Source organism: Ochlerotatus camptorhynchus, unplaced genomic scaffold (assembly GCF_037179485.1).
Source record: "Ochlerotatus camptorhynchus isolate MF236.1 unplaced genomic scaffold, CSIRO-AGI_Acam_v1.1 ptg000010l, whole genome shotgun sequence".
NCBI lineage: Eukaryota > Metazoa > Arthropoda > Insecta > Diptera > Culicidae > Ochlerotatus > Ochlerotatus camptorhynchus.
The window spans coordinates 3,446,637-3,469,108 of NW_027040502.1; the positions used below are offsets into that span (position 1 = coordinate 3,446,637).

Sequence of the window (22,472 nt, forward strand, 5' to 3'; positions counted from 1 at the left end):
CACCACTGTTCCGCCGTGCATTGTTGTGTAACCAAACTCGACCTATTCAGCGGCTCAGTAGATCATGAATAGCTCGTAAATTGAGAGACCAATTAGAACTCGGCAAGACGGAGGCGAAATTCTCAGACTTCATTTGCCTTCAGCGATTGCACGGCGGAGTATTTAAGTAGCAAAGCTGGCAAATATTGGAAAACTAAAAGCTCTTGTTATCCTCTATTGGGGAAAGTGGGGCAGTTTGGCCACCTTAAGAAGATCATCACTTGTGAAAATTCGAATGATTTTGTCCAAATGGATGGTTTCAAGCCCAATTAACATCATGAACGATGCAGAAAAAAATGTGTTTGGCTGTGATTAGCTGCGTGAACGATGACTGGATAAAAGGAAGATTGATGACGATTCTGTAGATTTCCTGCTAAAAGATGATGCGCGATGTCACTAGATGCGATAAATGAAAGAAGATTTTTCGAAGATTGATTCGCTAGTGTGAGATTAGTTGAGCATCTAGAATTGAGATTTAGATGTGTCGCCACCCCCCCGCGCCCCTCCCCCCGCCCCCCTCGATCATGATGATCATGATGATGATATGTAACTACCACTTACTGTAGCAAGACAACTGTCGTTAGACTGTGGACTATCCTCGCTGTTCGACTTGATCAAGTTTAATAATTTCTAATTGTACTCAACCTGCCAAAAGGCCAAAAACGGGTTGGGTGAATCCGTGGGCAAAATCGCCCACGTGCATCCACGATATAAGTGAGAATCTCCTTCCAACAACAGGATCATACAACCGGTCAAAAAACAGGCCATCCTACAGGAGGATGTCCCAATGAGTTGGAAGAAGAGCCCGCCCTCTTTTTACGAAATGTTAAAGACAAGGACAGCATTTTCACCCGCCCCTTCCATTTCACTTCAGTCGTGTGCCCTGGTGGACCATCCCGTACCCAGTATTTAATGTTTCATATAAATATTAATGGAATGAAAGTTAAAAGAAAGATCTCACCCGATGTTGCAAAGGAATCCATGACAGCACGATGATTTCGAAGATCCCCCAAAGACATGCTGCCGCTACTTCTTCAACCGGTGTTAAAAACAGCACTCTCGCCTTTCGTTCCTCACACAGCAGCGTAAACCCCCATCAACCACGAAACACACTCTAGCTGCTCGAAGTAGAGGGACCTCAGCAGAGAAAAAGGGACTGCGTCAAGGGGTAGCTCACTCCGCACACCAATATTGGGATATCTTTTTTTGTCAGTGTGCCGCTAGTGTGCCACAGGTGTGCCGATTGTTCCGGTCATAGAGCAAGCTGTGATTGTTTGTGAAATACCCATCCCGGAAACCCGGTTTTACTGACACCTTGAATGTTTTGGTTTGAAATCGCAAGAATAAATTGGATTGAGGATGATGCGAGAAGTGGCGGGTGTGCGCAATTTTTGGTGCTTTGTGTTCATAGGGCAATAAAAGTCGTGTGTTTTATAGTTTCAAACTTTTGGACTAAAATCGAAAGATGTACTTTCCATGTAAGTCGGAAAAAATTTCTGGGAAATATTTAAATTAGTCTCTTAATCGTACCGACAAAAAATCCAGAGGAAGAATAAATCAGATCTCGTGGAGGAAGTTTGAAGAAAGTTCTAAAAGATGTCGAAAAAACATCGGATGGTGATCTTCCAAGACAAATATTGAGAAACTCACGGAGGAGCCATTTCCAGGGGATGTTAGGAGAAGTTCGGAAAAACCTTACAATAAGTCCGAAAAAAAACCTACGAAGAGTGACTTATGGAGAAACTTCTAGAGGAAGACGAAAGAAACTTCTGGGAGAACTCGATAAATACGATTTCTTAATTTTTTTAAAGTTCTCAAAACTGCCGATAAAAAACACAGAGCTTCCCTTAAAATGTTCTCACAATGTTCTAATGTTCATGCAACTTCCCTTACGTTTCCAAAATTTTCATGAACCGCTGGGAACTTAAATGAAGTTTTCGGAAATTTCCTGAGTTTCTCGGAGCTCATTTCACAGGTTCAGAAATTTCCAGGAATTTATATGTTGTTCTGATGTTCTCAGAGGTTCCCTGAAGTTATCTCAATCCTCCTGAAACATATGAAACTATCCTGAAAACCATAAAATTTCTTTGAAGTTCTTTGGGCTTGGGAAGTTTCTAAAATATTTCAGTTTCCTTAAGATCATTTGGTTTCCTGAGATTCCCGGGTTCTCGGATTTCAACAGAAGTTAATGAAACTGTATATAATTTATCGTGACCTACCTAAAAGTCCGAACTATTCTGAAGCTTCAGAACTTCTGAAAAGTTCCTGAAGTTTTCCTGAAACTAATGGAAACGCAATAAAAGATAAAACTGTGGAAGCATTTCTGAAGTTCCGGGGAAGTTGAAAAAACTGACGGCAGGAGACGGAAAAACCATTCGAGCGAAACCAGAAGAACTTCCAAGGGAAGTCGAAGTAGCATTCCGGAAGGAATGGGAAAATAACTTACAGGGTAAGGTGGACGGAAATTCTTAGGGAAAGTTGGAAGAAACTTCAAATGGAAGATTAAAGAAATTTCAGGAAGTTCAAGAAGTAACATTTTTATGGACCTATTTTTCCACGGAATAAAAGTATTTCCCGATTTCCAGAAATTGCTGGGATGAGCCATCAGCATTAGTCGAAAGAAAATGAAGCATAAGACATTTTTTTAAGAGCAGGCTCAAAAATTTTAATTTTCAAAAAGATAAAAGTCTCTGACAATTTAGCGCGGGCAGGCAGTAATCATTTCGATTATTAATAAAAAAAATCGGTATAAATCGGTATTAAAACTCAAAAACCGGTATTCTGAGAAACGTTATCTGTATATCGGTATTAAGTTTGAAAATCGGTATATCTGGCAACGCTGCTCCGCACACCAATTTGGGTCAAAAAAATTCTCAGTGTGCCGCAAGTGTACCGCTGGTGTGTCGATTTTGCCGGCAGTGCCGGGCATGGAGCAAGCCGTGATTTTTAAAAACAAAATACGAATAGTATGGTATATTTGGCAACCCAGTATTTCTTCTTCCAGTAGCCAGCTTGAATGTTTAGGTTTGCAATCGCAACGGCCCCAAAAATGTCGAATATCGTGCTCGATAAGGATTCTTTCTACCGACGAATAAAACGCCCCTACGCCAGCTGGAAGGAACCAGAGTTTTCCCATGATGATTCGCTGCAAAAGGTGGATTTCATTCTGACGGCGGTTGGCGTAGACGAGGAAACCATCTACAGCAAATCAACCTCGCTGACGACCGGGCTGCTGGGATAAGAGCTGATCGATACGATTACGGTACTGTGCGAAAAGTCAATCTTTTTCCTGGCCAGCAAGAAGAAGGTCGATTTCCTGAAGCAGATCGAGAAGGACGGTGAGGAGGGCATTCCGTCGGTGAAGCTGTTGGTTCGGGAAAAGAACGACAAAGGCAAGGCCAATTTTGAAAAGCTGCTGGAGGCAAATAAGGAATCCAAGGATGGCAAAACGTTGCGCGTCTTCTCCAAGGAAAACTTCCCGGGTGAATTCTGTGAATCGTGGCGAGCCTTCATCAAGGACAAGAGCTTCGACACGGTGGACATCAGCGTCAAACGCGTACATCATACCCTCCAAGGAGGACTCCGATGTTATCACCATCAGACGGTACACGTATTTAACAAGTACCTCAAGAATCACATCATGGAGATTATGGATGCTGATAAGAAAGTAAAACATGCCAAACTGTCCGAGGGTGTCGAGCAGTCACTGACGGACAAAAGGTACGTCTCCGGTGTAGATACCAACTAGTTGGACATGTGCTACCCGGCGATTATCCAGTCGGGTGGCAATTACAGCTTGAAGTTCAGTGCATTCAGCGACAAGAACTATCTGCACTTTGGATCTAACATTTGTGCTCTGAGTACGCGTTACAAGTCCTACTACTCCAATGTCGTCTGAACGTTGCTGGTCAATCCGACGGAAACGATTTAGAAGCACTACACCTAACTGCTCAATCTGGAAGTGGAACTGCTGAAGGTGATGATTTCGGGCAAGAAGCTCTCGGAGGTTTTCGACGTCAGAATGGTTTATGCCAAGTAGAAGGATCTCAAACTAAGACGTTCGGTTTTACCATCGGGTTGGAATTCCGAGAGAATTCGATCGTAGTACCTCAACAAGTGAAATTCAGCTTAAAAATTGTAAGTTGATTAGATTAAGTTGAATCAATAAAAATCCGTGTGATTGTGCTGTGAAAATTAGTTTGGTATTATTCAAATGAGTTTGGTTTGGTAGACGACCAATTGACACGGTTTTTTTTTGCTTCCACTCAACCTAATTAACTTTTAATTTTGTTACAAAAATTGAAAACCATTTATTCCATCTCGTATAAGATGACACATATCCGAAAAAAAAAAACTACTCTTTTACTTCAGTTCAAACTAAAATCGAAATCTAACTTCAAATTAACATTCGTTGCATCGACGATAAGGCCACAGTTATTACTCTTCACAACTATCAAAGTATATTAATAGTTGCCCCAGTAGTTGGATCAGGAGTTCTTGATTAGCCAGTAATCTTCTCCAGTGATGCAAAATATCATGACACTCACTATCGCTGACAGATCGTTTTGTCACGCAGTGAGAGTTAGAGCCATGGCAAACAACAATCACTAGTAATGGTCGCTGCTCACAAGCAAAACGTTACACTCGCTGCTGATGATAAAAAGCACAACGAAAACAGTGAAGACTTCAGGCATAACATTTGATAACGGCACAAAAGCATTTGTAAACAAACTTTCTAAGGCCCTTTACACGCGAACCAAAGTACGCCCACTTTCGGAAAGGTGATAGTTGCCCCTATCCGATGATGTCGTTGGTTTGCGTGGGCGTACTTTGGTTCGCGTGTAAAGGGCCTTAGAAAGTTTGTTTACAAATGCTTTTGTGTCGTTATCAAATCTCGATGAACATTTCAAATAGTCCTATCTGCTTTGATCGATTCTCTTCATCGACTTTTTCTTTTGATAACCACGCCTACGCAAATGCATTTGGTGCTAATTTTGCCACACAGTTTGATATCAGCAGTTCCTATCTTGTGCTTAGAACGTTGAACACAGCAGGGAATGCTTTTGAAGTTGAGTTATTAATGGAAGAGAAAGTCGATGAAGAGAACCGTTCAATGCTGATAGGACCTTTTGAAATGTTTATCTAGAAATGTTATGCCTGACTTCTGCAGTACGATCATGAGAAAAAGCGAAACGACAGAAGGAAATGAAAACAATGCCTACGCATTCCAAGTTCGTCTCGGCAGGCACGACTGTGTGAGTTACAAACAAAGCAGGCAACATGAAACGGAAGCTGTTGGGCTCACTCACCAACACACTCACATAAGTAAGCAAAGCAGCAACTGCTTCAAAACGAGCACAGATGAGTGTCGTAATTGTCGGGAATGACCAGATCGGTGATGGATCACAACAGAAGACGACATTCACCAGTTGCTTTTTACTTCTTTCGTCAACTTGATGGATGGTCATGGAGAGAGCTTCGACGAGTACATTGATAGGAATGTACAAAGCGTTACTGCCATCAGCTGTTTGGCGATTGTGATTGTGATAGGTCGCAACTCTGATCTTCTCCTTTAAGTTTTCCGTATCCAACCGCCACCACTGCATGATCCATTCCATCCAAATTGTTCTTGCAATTCGGTAGTAAGCCTTGATTTTTCTCTGCAACTATATGGAATGTAGTAAACTGTTTTTGTTATATGTTAGCTACGAGGTTAGTTGGTCATTAGCTCCAAGTCGTCACCAAATTGTCCGCCGGAAGATCACGAACATCTGTAAAATGGAGTTCTATGTAAATTTGATCAAAGTAGGCCTTGATTTGTTCTGGTACTAAATGGAATGTAGTAAAATGGTGATTTTTTATATATTAGCTGTCCTTAGAAGTAATAAATGAAATGTAGTAAAATGGTGAATTCTGATATATTAGCTGGTCATTGGATCCGAGTTGTCACCAGATGGTTCCATTTGGTGAATTTTCACTTAAACTTAAAACTTCGAATATAAATTAAAATTTTCGAAAATCCGTCAGTTCTTGATCGTTTGATTTTCGAGAACGTGTTTGTCAAAATTGATTCCTAATCTTTCAGAAATACATACTGCTAAAAAGTCATGTAAATTTCAGCTCCCTGAGACCGACACATGTTCGCGGTCTGTTTGGCATAAGAATCAGTTGAAATAAACGAGAATATCAATTCAATTAAACGTTCTCTTCGTGGACTTGCTTATGTTTATGTGTTATAAGAACACTTAATTTTACATAAAATGTTTGATTGCGTTCGATGATTTACGTCAAATATGGACTACGTCTCGTGTAAAAGTACTTATTTCTAAGTGTGTTAGTATGGTACAGTAGCAGGTTTATTTGAACATTTTGCATCTTTCAAATTTAAGTGAAATTAACCAAATGGAACACAGCCTTTAGTACAGTGCACTGTAGCATTCATAAAGTAATAGCTTACTGCAAGTCTCGTTCGTCATCACCTTTTATATGTAAAATGAGAAACAAAACGCAATAAAGGGCAAACACGAAATTATTGCAACACATTGAATCTAGTCTCAAATTTCACGTATTTATCAGATTAAAACTAAATTTGCAGGGTGCTTCTATACATATATTTAGCTCAATTTTCAGGAGTTGTTTGGAATGCCCGACATTTTTGCTTCACGCCATTCATAAGAGCATAGAGGTAACTCTAGGACTAGAAGGCCCCGAAGAAACGTGCTCAACTTTTTTGCGCAGCTCTGGTACTCTCTTCGGTTCCAAGCTAATCGATTCACCCCTCGAAACATAGGAAAATCTACGAACCCCTCATTTTATCTGTCAAACTTTCATAGCAAATCAAAACAAACATTGTGTAATACTAAAATTTGTACTAGAATGGGTTACGGTAATCGATTTGCTTCGGACCAATAGGTACGTCAAGTAATGAGCCATTTTTAAATCGTTAGTTTGCACCGGTTGACCTATAAGCCATAAGAGCTTGTACAATCTTTTTCGTTTTTTTCTTTTCTTTTTTTAAGAGATTTTTAGCCATAGGTTAGTTTTTCTCTAAAGCTTGTACAATCGAATCCGGTACCTTTTTCTCATTTTTTGTCAATTTGCTCTGCATGTCATTTGCATCCTTTACTTTTTTCTAAGGTCTTTCTAAGTTTCCGTTTCATCATGGCCCAATAGATTTCGATTGGGCGTAGTTCTGGACAGTTCAGTGAATTCATGTCCTGTAACCGTTCTGTTACAAAGGTTCAATACAATATTTTAAATATGCACCATGTCGAGCATTCAAATAAACTTGTGAAACACTTGCGGTGAAACCCACTGGGCAGACGACACGGCCATGCTTAACGGCCGACTGCTGAATAAGGCGCGCATGGCCGCGGCAAAATGGTGACACGGAGTCACGGGTGATGAGCTGAAGGGTTCTGCGATGCTTAGAGAACGGCCATCGTGCACTTTATCTCAGGCGAGCGTGTAGACCAGAAGTGTCTGTGGAATAAATTTCAACAGAATACAGTGCGAGTAGTGAATCAAGGTGAAGTGGAAATCACCAATTCAGCTGATTCAGGACCTTTCTTTTCAACCAATCAAATGGTTTTCTGGTTGGCGAGTCAAGGACCGCCATTGCACGCTACGGTCTAGGTGACATTGAGTTACCTTGATCTAACCGTAAAGGACATTGTTCTCGGGCTGAAGGCCCTAAACGCCAAGGAGAATTTCCCTTCCCGGTGCGACAGAGGGCGGCCTTGCCGTCGTCGACCGGCTTCGTCAGAAGGAAGCGCCTGTGCATCGGAACCATCTCCACAAACCGCTATACCAGCCCGGTAAAACCAACCCGCCATCGCACTACGGCCGACGTTCGGTCAGCCTCGCTTCGTCCGCCATTGTCGGAATTGTACCGCAATTTCACCGAGCGGTGGTACCGCCATCTTGCCGACAAGATCGGCCTTTAAGGATCTTTCCGGAACCACAGCGAGCGCTCGCTGGTCTGCAGTCGTCGTAGTCGCCATCATCATCAAGGGTATGTGCCAATAAAATCGAACACAACACCACACAATCCACACTATCGGTAATTGGAGAAATACAGTGATTAAATTGATCCGCGTTGTGTTTCAGTTTAGTTGAAAGCTTGAGTGCCTTTTCATCCGCGTAGCCCCTCCAGTTTGCCCAGTAGTGCGCCGACTCTGAGACACAGTTCAAGGAGTCTCGTGCTGCTGAGTTGTTGTCGGGCAGAACATTAGTTTCAGTCCTTGGGTACAAAACCATTCCAGCATGCTTTTAGAATAGTGACATAAAGCTATGTCTGGCCAAAACAATGATTTGTCACTGTGCTGCCTCAAAAATGGCAGCAGACGTCAAGGCATTCATTTTTGTAAATTTCACCATTGATGGTGCCATTTGTGACGAATATTTTTTCATATCTTTTTCCACAGGTGCAGATAGCCTGCCAAATAAGGTATTTTGATGCAAATTTCGAAATTTACTTTTTCTTGAAATGATTATTTACTTGGAACTTAACTTTTCCGGGGTAAAACTCCTGTCCTGGTATTTGTTGGAAGTCAGTTTTGGCAATATTTTGCTGGCGTTCAGCGCGGTTTGGGAAGTTTTTAACATTGAATGCATGTAATCCAGCTCTTGCCTTGACCTTCTGCATGTGTTGAAATGTTGGGATTTCGGGTGAAAATACCCTCCACCTTTCCTTCCGTCTTCCTACATGCTGCTCCGTGCTGCTTGATCCAATGTCAACCGATCCTTGAACCTGTTTATAACTAAGTTTATACCTCTTGATTGGTTGAATTATCTATATGCAGTATTTTTCCTAAAGCACGATGAGACAGCTCCGGATTTTCCATGTAAGCGTACAAAATTTGTTCATGCGTCTTCACTTGACTCACTTCCATCTTAGCCGCATCGAAACAGACAATAACGCAATTTACAGGATGTAAACAATACACTTCAAAGAGAAACTATGCTAAGTTTGGTTAATTTCCACCTAGTAGGAATAAAGATACAGCCAGTTGTAAGTGTAGCAATAATTTTGTGTTCACCCTTTAGCAAATAAAAAACACTCCACATTTTTATCACTTCTGAATCCGAAATAACAACCCAACAACATTTATTAATGTTTGCCGAGAGTGCGGTTTGCGGAAGTGTACAGTATTTCACATATTATTTATCTCACGTTCTCCTGGGAGCTCGGAGATTAAATCCCAGCGGGAAAGTATATGTGTTTCTACGTCAACTGGAAATCGGTGCGGATTTCGTTTCTGCACGACTGAACAAACCACCTCAAAATTTATGTGGATTTACTCAACAGTGAGGTGAATTTTCCGGGCAAAACCAGGACAAGCTTCTTGATTCCACCTTTCCATGCTCGGTAATGGCGGCCTGTTTGTATGAATAAATTTATCCTTCACTGTTCTATCTGGAGGTTCGGATTTTGACCCCTACCTTTCCCTCTCCCAGGAGCAGAAGAAAATGAAACAACATACCCCTCCGGTTAGTGTCAAAAAGCACAGTGAAGGATACATTTATTCATACAAACAGGCCGCCATTACCGAGCATGGAAAGCTTGATACTAATCAGTGCGCAAAACCGTCAAGCTCAATAAATCATTTTCATATTAATATGAACTGCCATCTGCCTCATCATTCACTACCTCGTGAGAGTCTGAATGATTGAGAGGTAAGCGAGTCACTAACAGCCGAGCACTCAGTCAGTAGCTCAGTCAGCACGTTTATTCTTCCGTGATGGTAGCCAATCCTTGTTTTGAATGACTGAGCGTACATTTTCTATGGAAAATGCCTCAATTCTGGATCAACAATAGAAAAGGGTCCATCAGCATTTGTAAACAAACCGTTCCAAAGCCCTTTACTCACAAAGCGAAGGCTAGGGGAAACTTCCACCTACACGATGATGGTGTTGGTTTGTGTGGACGGGCTTCGATTTGCGAGGAATGGACTTTGAAACGGTTTGTTTACAAATGCTGATGGGCCCTTTTCTATTGTTGATACAGAATTACATGCTGTGTGAGCGAAGGCAAGCGGTGTGAGTCGCCTGTTCGTGAGTGACTGAATGTTTTTATTGGCTCTTTCATTGCCCCGTCCTTAACCGTTTAGTACAAACGGTCTGGACAGAGCAATGAATTGAACAGTGCAGTGCTTTCACACTCAGCCTATGCAGTCAATAATTTTACGCTCTAATACTAATAGACTGAGGGAAAGCTCTATCGATTTTCCTCATATTCCAGAAGTTTTTTCCCGAAAATTCAACTCTTTTTTGAGCAAATCCACTTTTGACAAAATTGAATTGATCTGATCGACCGTGTGACTGGAAAGCAAATAGGGTAGCTGGCCTACATGGTCTGTTGCAGGCGAATTCGAAATGTTATATTTCTGTGCCCCAAATCAATGGCGAATTTTGGAATTTCGGCACCTATTTAATAGGATCACAGCGAGGGTGATTTTTTAAGCACTAATAATCTATTCCCTAGCAATCTCGAACTATTGACCAGTGCGAAAGAATTAGAAATGTGTGACCAAAGTTCCCATCTCAGAGGAACACTGCCCCTGCGGCCTGGAAATCATTTGGTAAAAGTTTAGAAACTGTATCTCCAAAATGACAGCCACCGCAGTCGTCCCTCGCAACGCTCCGGAATCGCATTTAGCGAGTTGATTTCGGTTTCCATGGGGAGCAAATTATCAGAGCCTTCAACCACGTCCGACTTTTTCCAACAACTCACCCAAAACCTCGTGTTTGCTCTATGAAACATAAATGTGTGCCCAAGAAGACATACTGAAACGTGTCAAACTGTTGACCAAAGCGCAAACAAACGCTTCACTAATTCCGCACGAAAATCCCACCAGAATTCCTAAACCGACTCCAGAAAAAAAAAACCAGCAACTTTCGGTGCGGTACGCACTTTTCATTCCCAATGGCCTTGTTTTTCCACTCCATCATAAAGGGACCCGATTTTCCGGCATGAACTCCTTCGACAGGATCACGTACGATGCGGTCGGTGGCATGTTTGTGTTCTTTTTATACGGGTCACAAATGTTATTTTTGCGGCGATGGGTGTTGAAATAATGTCACCGTCTTTGATTTGTCATAAAACGAGAGCTACGTTCGGTGAATGATGATTGGGACTGAACTTGGAGGTGACGGTTGAGGTGGCGTCAGCATACTTCAGTTGAGTATGTATACATCAGAAACCATCCAAAATCAACTGACTGATTGCTATTGCAGATCGAATTTAAATGGGTAATTTACTATTGACGGTCTTTCTTGTTTCACATCAAAGTAGATGTAGAATTACATATAATCTACAATCCAATCAACCATCAGGGGTTCGAACTAGCAGTTCAATCCTAATGTTCCAACCCATCGACCGAAGTTTCACCACTAGTTCAAAATGCCACAACAACGACATCCAATTGCATCAGGATCGCTGTGTGTACGTTACATTCGTAGCCGGTTGGTAACAATTACCAATTTCAAAGCTGAGCATGGTAAGACGTGTGCCGTCTGGGGTGGGACAAGGATGGGCGCCGTACGTTTATTACGGATGACAATGGTTGTTGAACTTGGCTTAAATAGCAGCCATCATCGCCGTGTCCCCCAGTGGAAAGCTGAACGATGCGCTGCTTTATCGTTGTGGTTGTCATCATTTTCGCCGTTCGTTATCAGCAGCCAGCAGCCAGCAGCGCTAGAGAGTAGCTAATGGGACACCCTGCCATGGTGGTGGCTTTGTAGAGTTTATCAAAGCATTTGAGAGAGAGAGAGAGAGAGATGATGGGATGTTGTGCACTTAGACACGCCGCCGGAGGATGCTGTGCCGGTAAGTACACGATGACAATTCAGTTTCCAGCACGGGATTAAGGTTTGTAATAATGAGCAAGTTGTCATGGTGCTGTTTTTTTTGGGGTGGTGCCTGGCAAACATAAGAACAACATCTGATATGAATGGAAATGAATAGTAATTTATCGCTGCAAAGGAATTTGTTATAGTAGTGATTGATCTACTTAAGCATGGCCCACTGAGTAATCGAACAACATCATTTGGGCAAGGGGTGTTCAACTCTGGACATCCCAATCTGTGCTGAGTACTTTATCTGTTCCGAAAGCTAGGTCAAGCGTTGTGCCGAACGTGCCGAAGTGTTGCAATCAAGCTATCAGTCTGAGTAACCAATGCAATTGAAAACCCTGCACTTATGACTTTTGAGATTGTGTGTTTACATTGCAGTCGTTTGATGACTACCTCCAATTTGTATCTGTTTGATTTTCTTTGGTCATGTCGGAATCGCATATTAATCTCCTTGAATCTGCTGCCGGTTTCGATTGCGTTCAAAAATACCGCGATTCAGATTGCTGCGATGTTCCTTAGGGTTGATGCATATATTATGTCACGCTCTAGAGGGGAGGGGGGGTGGTCTTAGATTTTGTGACAAGCAATGCATTAGGTATAGGAAAAACGTCACGATATGGGGGGGGGACAAATTTCTCCTCGATTTAGCGTGACATAATTAATGCATGGGCACCCATACAATTGACTCTTGGTCCGGATGCTATGGCCATCGAGTTAATACGTATTCTGGCCTATTTTGCGGAGCGTGGTGACTCTGATTAATTTGTTTGGACTTCCCTGAAACCAGTGTTTGGAAAATCATTCTCAAATCTCGCCTCCTTGCGAGAATAAACACGCGTGCGAATGCGGCAAACAAAATTTGCGCTTGAGATTCTCACACTCACACTCACAACCACCGTTGCCAGTATTCCAGATTTATCTGGATTTTCCAGATTTTCAATCGTCTTGCCAGATACACAGACAGATCACGTATATTTCCAGATTTTTAAATATGTTCCAGATTTTCCAGGTTTTTTTTTAATATCGCTGCCATTGATGGACCTACTAATCAAAAAGTAAAAATCCAAACTTACTACTTTAATTATTAAAGGCCATCAACGTTAGGCATTACTGCAACATCGTACATGGAATTGTTACAACATGTTTGCAACGGATTGCAGAATCATGGAATTGAGACATTTTCTAAAGATTATTGGATTAAAAAAAAATCTTAACATTTTCTTAAATATCGGGCCTAGATTTTTTTTCTATTTGGAATTTTTGTTAAGATTTTGACTTTTATTTTTATTTTTTTTAACCCTTAATTTATAAAAATCAAAATTTCAAAATGGAGGATTTTTTTTAATTTTGGAATTTAAAGAAATCGTAAAAAAAAGTTCTCATGATTGAAAGCAATAAATTAAGCTTTGGAAAATTAGCAAGGCTTTTTGAGCATTATTCATAAGATTTTTAAGAAGCATTTAAAGGTATTTCTAAGTGTGAGGCAAATTCCTTATGAAACCAAAGGAGAATTTCAAGTCAAGAGTTCCTTTCCCGCTCCAGCCGGTGTAACTTTTCGCCATCTGAAAATTTCCCTACTGGTGTGATGTGTATTGTCAGTTGTCCAGTGTTAAGTATGCAACCTCTGGTTAAAGACGGTGTCAATTGTCTTTTGAAAACTGTGATAACAATTGAATTGAGATTTTGTGAAAAGGGAAATAGCTAGAATTCGGAACAAAAATCATAGAAAATTTTTAAGAGATTAAACTTAAGGAGTATGCTGATACGAATCGTGAGAATAATTTCAATGGAATTCTGCCCAATGTTTCTGTGATAATAAGATGATATGTTTCATATTTTATCAAATAAAAAAAAAATAAACGGAATTATGAAAAAGAACATCTGGAAACTTCTGGGAGACTTTCAAGGCCATTTTGGCATAGTACTTTAGTACTTAGGAAATACTGAAGAGGATTTCAAAACAATTCTGATTTGGATACAAAATTAATTCTTGGAAATTATTACCAGCTTAAGAGGATTGTGGAATCGGAGAGTGATTTATAAGAGATTACAAGAGATAATGCTTAGAACTCTTTGAATGTTACTGAAACAGTTTGGATATTATTAATATTATTTTTAAGGAATCCAGAAACGAAGTATGATGGAATTCTAGGATGATTCAAATGGAACTCTGAAAAAAGTACAAAGATATCCAGTAAAGAGTTCCAAGTAAATTCAGACTGATATGGGATCCAGTATGAATTTAAATTAGAATCATTTCAAGATCATGAGACTTCAAATACGACGCTTTCAGACTTTCATTTTAGTTATTTAATAAAACTATTCTTTGGCATAAAATTATTCGTAATAGTCATGCATACAGAGGAGTTACCCGTAGTTTAGCTAAACTATTGGTGAGTACCACGATGTTAAGCTTTGATTCCCACTTCAAGCAGGTGAATTTTGCTTTAAAATAAAATTGCCTACTGGTATACTGGGTGTTGTATGATGTCAAAAGTTAAATTGATAGTCTGATAAACCTCAGGGTAATATTAGAATTGTTTAGAACAAATAAAATCTTTAAGACATATTCTGGTACTGCATCAAATAGTAAGGACTAAATCGACTATTAGTTAAAAAAAATCCATCCCATCAAATTTGCTTGTTTCTTTGCTTCTCATTCTTTTTAAAAAAGTTACAGTTTAACAAACAATTCTAAAAATATGTTCTGCATTATTTTACCAACAATTCATCTTTTTGGGCCCACTGTGTCAATACTTTTCTTCACTTTTGGGTGATTTAAGCGATGCTAACAAGTTATTTGCTTTATATAATTTATTTAAACATTTAAGATTTTTCCAGATTTTATATTTCAACTGGTCCAGATTTTTCTGAAAATGACCTGGCAACGCTGCTCACAACGCCGAAAAACCATTCCAAGTTTAAACTCATAAAAAAACACTCAAACCTCAAACCTCATAGGTGCATACACAGAAATTCAAAACAACCCAAAATTAAGTTCTTTTCACTCATCTCCCATGTTCCGTACGATAAGCCAAATTTGGGTAAACCGGCTCAAAGTAGTTTGCATTTAAGCACGGCAAAAAAAAATACCCATCGCTAAGTTATTTTCAATTTTTTCTACCCAAAATTAAGTTCAATTAACTCAAATTTGGGTATATCGCATATTACTCAATTTTGGCTTCTCGTACGGAACTAGACGGTTGAGTCGAATCTTACGTTCTATTTTTGACAACAATAGCGAGAGGAAATGAAACGGGCAGAGGTCAAATAACTCAAATTTGAGTTTAAAAAACCCAAGCGGTGGGTAGTTTTGTTTTTCTGTGTAAACTGCGTGAAACTATGGACATCTCTCAAAAGCCGTGAGAACTTTCTGTAGGCATAAGGACAAAGAGAGTCTCTCGTCTTCGCTGGAAAATGGCACTGACAAAAAATCCATTTCCCCCTTCTTTGAAGTAAACAAAGAAATAAACCTTGGCAACGATTGGCAAAATGTCAACACAAAACAGTAAAGCCGTTTTATATTTTATTTTGTGTCATACTTGTCATCGTGTGTCATGACGTGCCGATCAGTGTGCCACGATGTGATTCGACACAGTGTGCAGAGTTGATTACCCCTTGCATTTGGGTTTTTTTCGGATATGAATTAAAGGATTTGAGTATTTTAAGAAAAAATTAAAGGGTTGAGTTCTAGACACGACCGCAGTATGACGTAGAACTACGCAAAATTGATGTAGGTCATGCATTTTTGACTATTATACTTTATATTAAATTTTTCAAGTATTTAAATTTTTCGGTTATGGTTCAAAACTCGTGACAATTCATGTTAGAATAATCAGACCACCGTTCACCTTACGCATGAGATATTTAAATTTAATGTAATGGTTAAGAATTGATAGAATTTTCCCTACATAACTACCGTATGCGTGATAATGTTTGCACCATTGAGCAATGTCAAAATTAAAAAAAATTATCTCAAAAATTTCGTTTTCGAGTTTTTTATTTTTATAAATGTGGGATGTTTCTCAGAGTCTTAAACTATGTTAATCATCGATTGAGTTTCCACTTGCTGCAATTACGGCCTCCACACGCTTCCGGAATGCACGGCAGGTTCTAATTCGGTTATTTACCATCAAACGCGTCCCCTGAACAGGAACTGGAATGGAAGACTGCTTGACTTAGCCTTCATCAGTGATCCGGATAACGTTAACCTTCTTGAGTCTCCGGTCCCTCTACTGGATATCGATCATCATCATAAGCCATTCACCTTACGACTTGATGCCGACTGCAATCCGCCCATGATATCGGACTGTGATTCGTATCCACCTGAATTGGATTTCAGGCACTGCGATTTCGGCTCGTTGAATAATGAACTGTCCACTATCAATTTGCAACAGATTCTGGATGGTGTTTCTGTCAACGCTATTGCTGACCAATTCTACGACAATCTGTATGAAACACTCTATGCGCGAGTTCCTCTCCGGAGGCGTGTTACGAGGTTAACCTCAGTGCAACCCTGGTGGAGCCCTGAACTACGTAATTTGCGGAACGTATTGCGTAAGTCGCGCAAATGCTATTTCAGTACCAGAACCAACGAGAGTAAAAATAGTCTCCGATTAATCGAAACGAGATACAACGGACTGTTGCAGTCTAGCTATGGGGAGTACGTCCAGCGAACGCCAGGGAATCTGAAGCAGCACCCATCGGCGTTTTGCAAGTTCGTGAAATCATAACGGTCTGGTAATCGTATTTCGGACATAGTTGAGTTTAACGGGATCGCTGCTAGCTCCCCTGTCGATGTTGCTTACTTGTTTGCGAGCTTCTTCCAATCAGTCTACAACACAAATTCACCACCTCTAAATCCTTGAAGTTTCGATCGCTTCCACGAGTACAACCTGAATATCCCAAAGTTGCGCTTCTCACCGAACGACGTTATGAAAGCCTTGAATGACCTCGATGTTTCTAAAGGCCCTGGGGTAGATGGTATTCCCCCATCTCTGCTCAAATATTGCGCACGCTCACTCGCTTCTCCGATCTCCTGCATATTCAACCGTTCGCTGAGTGAAAGATCATTTCTCAATGTTTGGAAGACAGCTTCAATTGTACCAATCCATAAAGCGAGTAATCGAAACCGAGCTGAAAACTACCGTGGAATATCAATTCTCTGTTGTATTAGCAAGGTCTTTGAAACCTTGCACAATGATCTGTACAATGTGGTTCATCCTATAATATCGAAGTTCCAACATGGGTTTGTCCAGCACCGCTCTGCTACTACAAATTTGCTGTGCTACACTAATACTCTGTTTCGAGAGGTTGAAGCCCGGCGACAGGTGGACTCCATTTACATCGACTTTTCAAAAGCATTTGACTCAGTGCTACACGTGTACGCTACCGAAAAATTGAGTTTTTTTTCCTTTGATTTGTTTTCCGTCGATCTTGTTTTCCGTGCTGAGCACCAATGCTACCGACGCCAGAGAGGCAGCTCCCACACCTGGACCCTACTTATCGACCCATCAAACTCATGAACCGGGGACCAACGGCTTTACTTCCCTTCCGAAGGAAGGCGTGATCAGAGATGTTATGCCTCAGAACATCCCGGCGGCGCCGACTGGGATTGAACCCAGGCCTGTTGGGGTGAGAAGTAATCACGCTTACCACTACACCACCGGCGCCGCTAATTCTGCACGCTCGAAGGCCTTTGCAATTACTTCGGGAGTACCGCAAGGAAGTGTGCTCGGCCCAATGCTGTTTGTCCTTTTCGTCAACGATCTGTGCCTTCAGATTTCTTCATTTAAGCAAATGTTCGCCGACGACCTGAAGATGTTCAGAGTCATCGCGACTCGACTGCCTCGCCCTGCAAAATGACATAAATGGGCTACTCCTATGGTGCCAAGAAAATGGTATGAGTGTCAACATAGGAAAATGCAAGGTGATATCGTTTTCCCGTCGGAGCACCACCGTCAACCACCAATACACAATTGAATCCGTGTCATTAGAGCGTGTTACCTTAATTTGTGATCTTGGTGTTACTATTGACTCAAAGTTAAGATTCTTGTCACGGCTAAAACTTCTACGGTTCTTGGATGCATTCGACGCTATACGTGGCAGTTTAGAGACATTTTTGCACAAAAAACATTGTTCTGTACTTTGGTACGTAGCATCCTGGAATACCCGGCCTCTGTCTGGACACCTTATCACGCATCGCTGATCATCAGAGTCGAAAGAATTCAGAAGGTTTTCATTCAATTCGCGCTGCGCAACCTTCCATGGAACGACCCGCTAAATCTGCCTGACTACACTGCACGCTGTATGCTGATTGATTTGGAAACCTTACGTGCTAGGCGCACAAACATTCAGCAACTAGTTATTTTCGACTTACTGCGTGGCAACATTGATTGTCCTCAACTACTACAGGATGTCCCTCTATACGTTCCACCCCGACAGTTGAGGAGCTCACAACTTGTCGCTGTGCTGGCTCATCGGACTGGTTACGGTTTCAACAATCCATTCAACGCTTGTCTGCGAGCTTTTAACGATACTAACGAGGATTTCGATTTTGTGATTAGCAAAAGTACTTTTAAAAATAGGATTAAGGTAAAGTAGTCTGTACGATTTTTATTTTTTATCAAAGATGAAACAACAAATAAATAAATAAATAATGTAATCTGGATCCATTTCTCTCCAGGTACGGGTCAATGTTTGTCTGAGGCTTGCTGTACTCCGGTGGCGTTTAGAACAGGCCTTGGCCTTCATGACGCGCTATATTGAGTAATCTAGTGGATTAAGATCGGGGCTGGATGGCGGCCACATATCCTTCGCCCAGAACGGAAGATGTTCCTGCAACCACTTCTGAGTGCGGTTCGAGGTGTGGCACGGAGCCCCATCTTGTTGAAATACAACATTTGGCTTCGGACCGTACTGTTCTTTAATCAACGGAAGAACATACTTACTTAAAATCCCGATGTAGACCTCCGTGTTGACCTTGTCGCCTTCTGGAATGAACACCGGGTCCATTTTTTTGCCATCGAAAGCCAACAATCCAAACACCATAACGCTAGCAGGATGCTTGGTCAGATACACGTTCTTGTGCCCCGTCTTTTACCGGAAGAGAGCTAATATACCGGTTGGTTCTGGAATTTGATACGGGATCGACGGTAAACATGCTCTCGTCGATGAACAGGATTACCGGATGTTTTTCGATTAAGGAAGTTCAAGATTTTCTTAAATCGTTCGACTCGTAGCTCCCGGATGCGGTTGGTAATCATGTGAGTTTTTTTATCCGTACGACTTCACCCCGCAATCTTCGATTGCTATCACTCATCCCGAAAATAAAGTCACTAAAGTCACTCATCCCGTGTTCCTTTGCCATTTTCCTTATTGAACGCACTAGATTCACCCGAATCTTCTCCCTCGGAACCCGAGCTGACCTCGGACGACCTGTGGCCACCTTCGCGGATAGTTGTCCTTTCTTTTCTCGGTCTAAAACCCTTTTGACGGTCCACCGGGACACTCCCACGGCGATTGAAATGTCTTTTTGCAACATTTGCGCGCGGGACAAATCACGAATGCGCTGCCGCTTCGTCATGGTGCAGCTGTCAAACTAAGTAAATAATTTTATTTTATACACAGCTTCTACGGTATGAGCTATAGGTTACGTGCATGCAAAGAAAACCAAGGCATTGTATGCACCGGTGAAACGGGACCCTTATTTGTACGATGGTGCAAACATTATCACGCATACGGTACATTAGGTTGATAAATGTTGAGCTATTTTGCTGTGATCAATGTGCACTAAATTCGACATCGACACTATTTCCACAGACAAACAGACATAACACTCGCAAGTTGTTCATCGAACAAGCATTTAATGGTTAATTTAAAAGTATCGTAGTTGGTAGTAGCACCCCCTGTTGTGCGCATAGTCAATTCCCTTCCGCTTGACGTTTACACACTACCGCCATCTGTTCAGTGTACTACCCACCACAGTGTACGCAATATATGGTGGTAATGTCTAGTGACGATGTTTTACATTGATAAATATTCAATTATGTATGTCTGTTAGTCTGTGTCAGTAGGAACACTTTCGCTAAGTGATACATCTACCGTTTCAACTTCTCCACGCGTTTCAACTTTCCACGGTGTAGGGTAATGGATTTTGTTTGGACCTATTTATGTTATGTCATTTTGAAAAAAATCTGTATGTTGATGCCCACAATCTGTATTTAAAATCTATATCAATCGTTGCACAAAGTTCATGAAAAATGCTTTCGTAAAATACATTTTTCTGGAAGTTATTACTTTAATGAGCATATTTTCGAAATTCACCACAAAATTACCATCGACACTAATAACCGAATTATACTATTAATGCTACAGTTGTTGAATCAACTAATACTTGACGCAGTAAATTCCTGAATTGGTTATAATTTTCAAACACTGAGCCTTTCACAACTGAAAATTATTTGCTTTTCACATAGATAACTGAATTCGCCCTGGCAGGAATTCTAGAACCTCCTTCCCTCCCCTTGCGTAGACAATATTCCATTTTTTTAATTTGTATGGGCCGTGGATAATTTCCAAGCCCCCTCTAAACTGCTTACTGCATGACCTAGTGCCACGTCAGTGGTAATGAGTAGAGGCACGACAGCAGCGCTGTTTTATAGTACGATGTGCAACCAAGTGGTGCTCGATTATGACGACTGTGTCTGGGAAAAACGTTTATTTTATGAAGACAGAGATAAAAAAATATGGAAAATTGAATATTGAATATAATTATGTAATATCCTATCGATTGGCGTATTATGATTTTAATTTCATTTATAAATGACAAAGTAACAAGCGTTCAAAACCTAACACTGTTTCACCACACATATTTTTTGATTTGCACCCCAGTGTAGTTGACAAAGACGTATCATGATAATTCACTGCCAGACTGTTGAACAGTACAGTCAACGTTTTTCTCTAGCTCGCTTCATTCGTTCGATTGAGTTATTTCGTTTAGTCTCGCGTTGAGTAGTGGCGCTCTTGCTATGGGTAATAAATCGCGCGGTGGTGCGAGTACCGGCAATCCCGGGAAACGTTCTAGGTCTGAAGACAATAGTGACAGTGTGACAGCTGCGAAGAAGCTGCTTGACAACAATCGATTCTCCGTTCTGAAGGGCGGTGCAGAGCCGGTGACGGTAACAACAAGACCGCCGAAAAAGGACATAATGCCGCTTTTCTACGTGAAAGGCTTCCCTCCCGGAGTGCGGGAAAAATAAACTTCAACATAACAAAGGGCGTCCAGTGCACAATCCAGCTGTGCACGGAAGGATACAAATTGATGGTTCCTGCGTTGAACCATTACAACGTGGTTCAGACCATGCTGGACCAAGCACAGGTGGAGTACTTCTCCCACGACATCGAGGCTGTTAACCGCTCAAGGTGGTTATACGAGGACTATACGACATGGACACTAGCGTCCTCTTGAAAGAGCTGGTGGCTAATGGACTGAAGCCGGTCCAAACTCACAAGATGGCACGCCACAACAAGGCCGTCAAGTACCATGAACAGCTATACCTGCTTCACCTTGTGAAGAACTCAACAATTCTGAACGACCATCCGCGTCCTGTTCAACATCATGGTGAAGTGGGAGCGGTACAAACCAGTTAGCCGCGGAGTCACCTAATGCTCGAACTGCCTGCTGTTCGAGCATGGAACTAAGTTTTGCCATATGGCCAGCCGCTGCACCAAGTGTGGGAAGCAACATTAAACCGACGCCTGCGGCAGACTCGATGAAGCCGATCCCATTTGCGCCAACTATCGCACCGCGCTCCTCACAAACCTACAAGCAAGGCCTGCCCGAAGCGCACCGAGTACATCGAGATCCGGAAGAATGCATCGACGAGAAACCAGCCCGACCACAAGAAAGTGCATGAAATTAATAACCAGAACTTCCACCGGTACCAGGATGACCGATTACATGGTTGCCACCGCTGCCACTCAATCAACGATTGGCTGCTGCTCGTGCCGCTGTTACTGCTGCGGCGGCCGCCACCGCTCAAGTTCAAACTGCCTAAGTCCCTGCAAACTCAGGTCAAGAGACCACTGCTGCACCACAGCCGCAGGATCTCTCAAGATGCACGACATTGCCAATACCATTAAGAACAAATCCGACCAGCTCCAAGCTATGGCTACCTTCATGCTCAGTTATGGACCGTGAGCTCATGAAAATCGCAAACTGGAACGCTTGCTCGCTCAAAATTAACGAGTCAGCAACATGGAGAACATCTCCCAACCGGTAGCCCACCAAGAGGTAAGCTCGGACCACTTTCCGGTGGTGGCCGACGTGGGCTCCTCCGTTAATCGATTTCATGCTTCTCGTCGGAATTACCATCGGGTAAGCTGGGATCGGTTTCAACAAGTCTTCGACGAAGCCATCGATTTTGGCGCCCTACTGGAGACGACTGATGACATTGATAGATCTCTGTGCGCTGTAGAGGAGGCGGTATCCCGAGCCCGCGAACAACACGTGTAATTCTTTGAACCGTGATCAAAATACTAAAAGCCTAATCAGACTTCGTAACGCCATGCGTAGA

General features: G+C 41.7%; 1 protein-coding gene across 1 annotated transcript; it reads left to right on the forward strand.

The window, feature by feature from the left end:
* Positions 1-3,088: 3,088 nt before the first annotated feature.
* On the forward strand, positions 3,089-21,155 carry LOC135699401 (FACT complex subunit spt16-like). The gene is made up of 3 exons (XM_065219658.1): positions 3,089-3,267; positions 3,337-3,759; positions 20,981-21,155. The coding sequence occupies exons 1-3, from the start codon at positions 3,089-3,091 to the stop codon at positions 21,153-21,155; spliced, it is 777 nt and encodes a 258-aa protein (XP_065075730.1).
* Positions 21,156-22,472: the final 1,317 nt, after the last annotated feature.

Bases quoted from the DNA above. Each gene is read 5' to 3' on its own strand.
- LOC135699401 (XM_065219658.1), top strand. From the start codon at position 3,089: ATGTCGAATATCGTGCTCGATAAGGATTCTTTCTACCGACGAATAAAA. The intron at 3,268-3,336 runs GCTGCTGGGATA...TTTCCTGGCCAG, and splicing joins TCAACCTCGCTGACGACCGG to CAAGAAGAAGGTCGATTTCC. The intron at 3,760-20,980 runs GTACGTCTCCGG...GAAACGTTCTAG, and splicing joins CAGTCACTGACGGACAAAAG to GTCTGAAGACAATAGTGACA.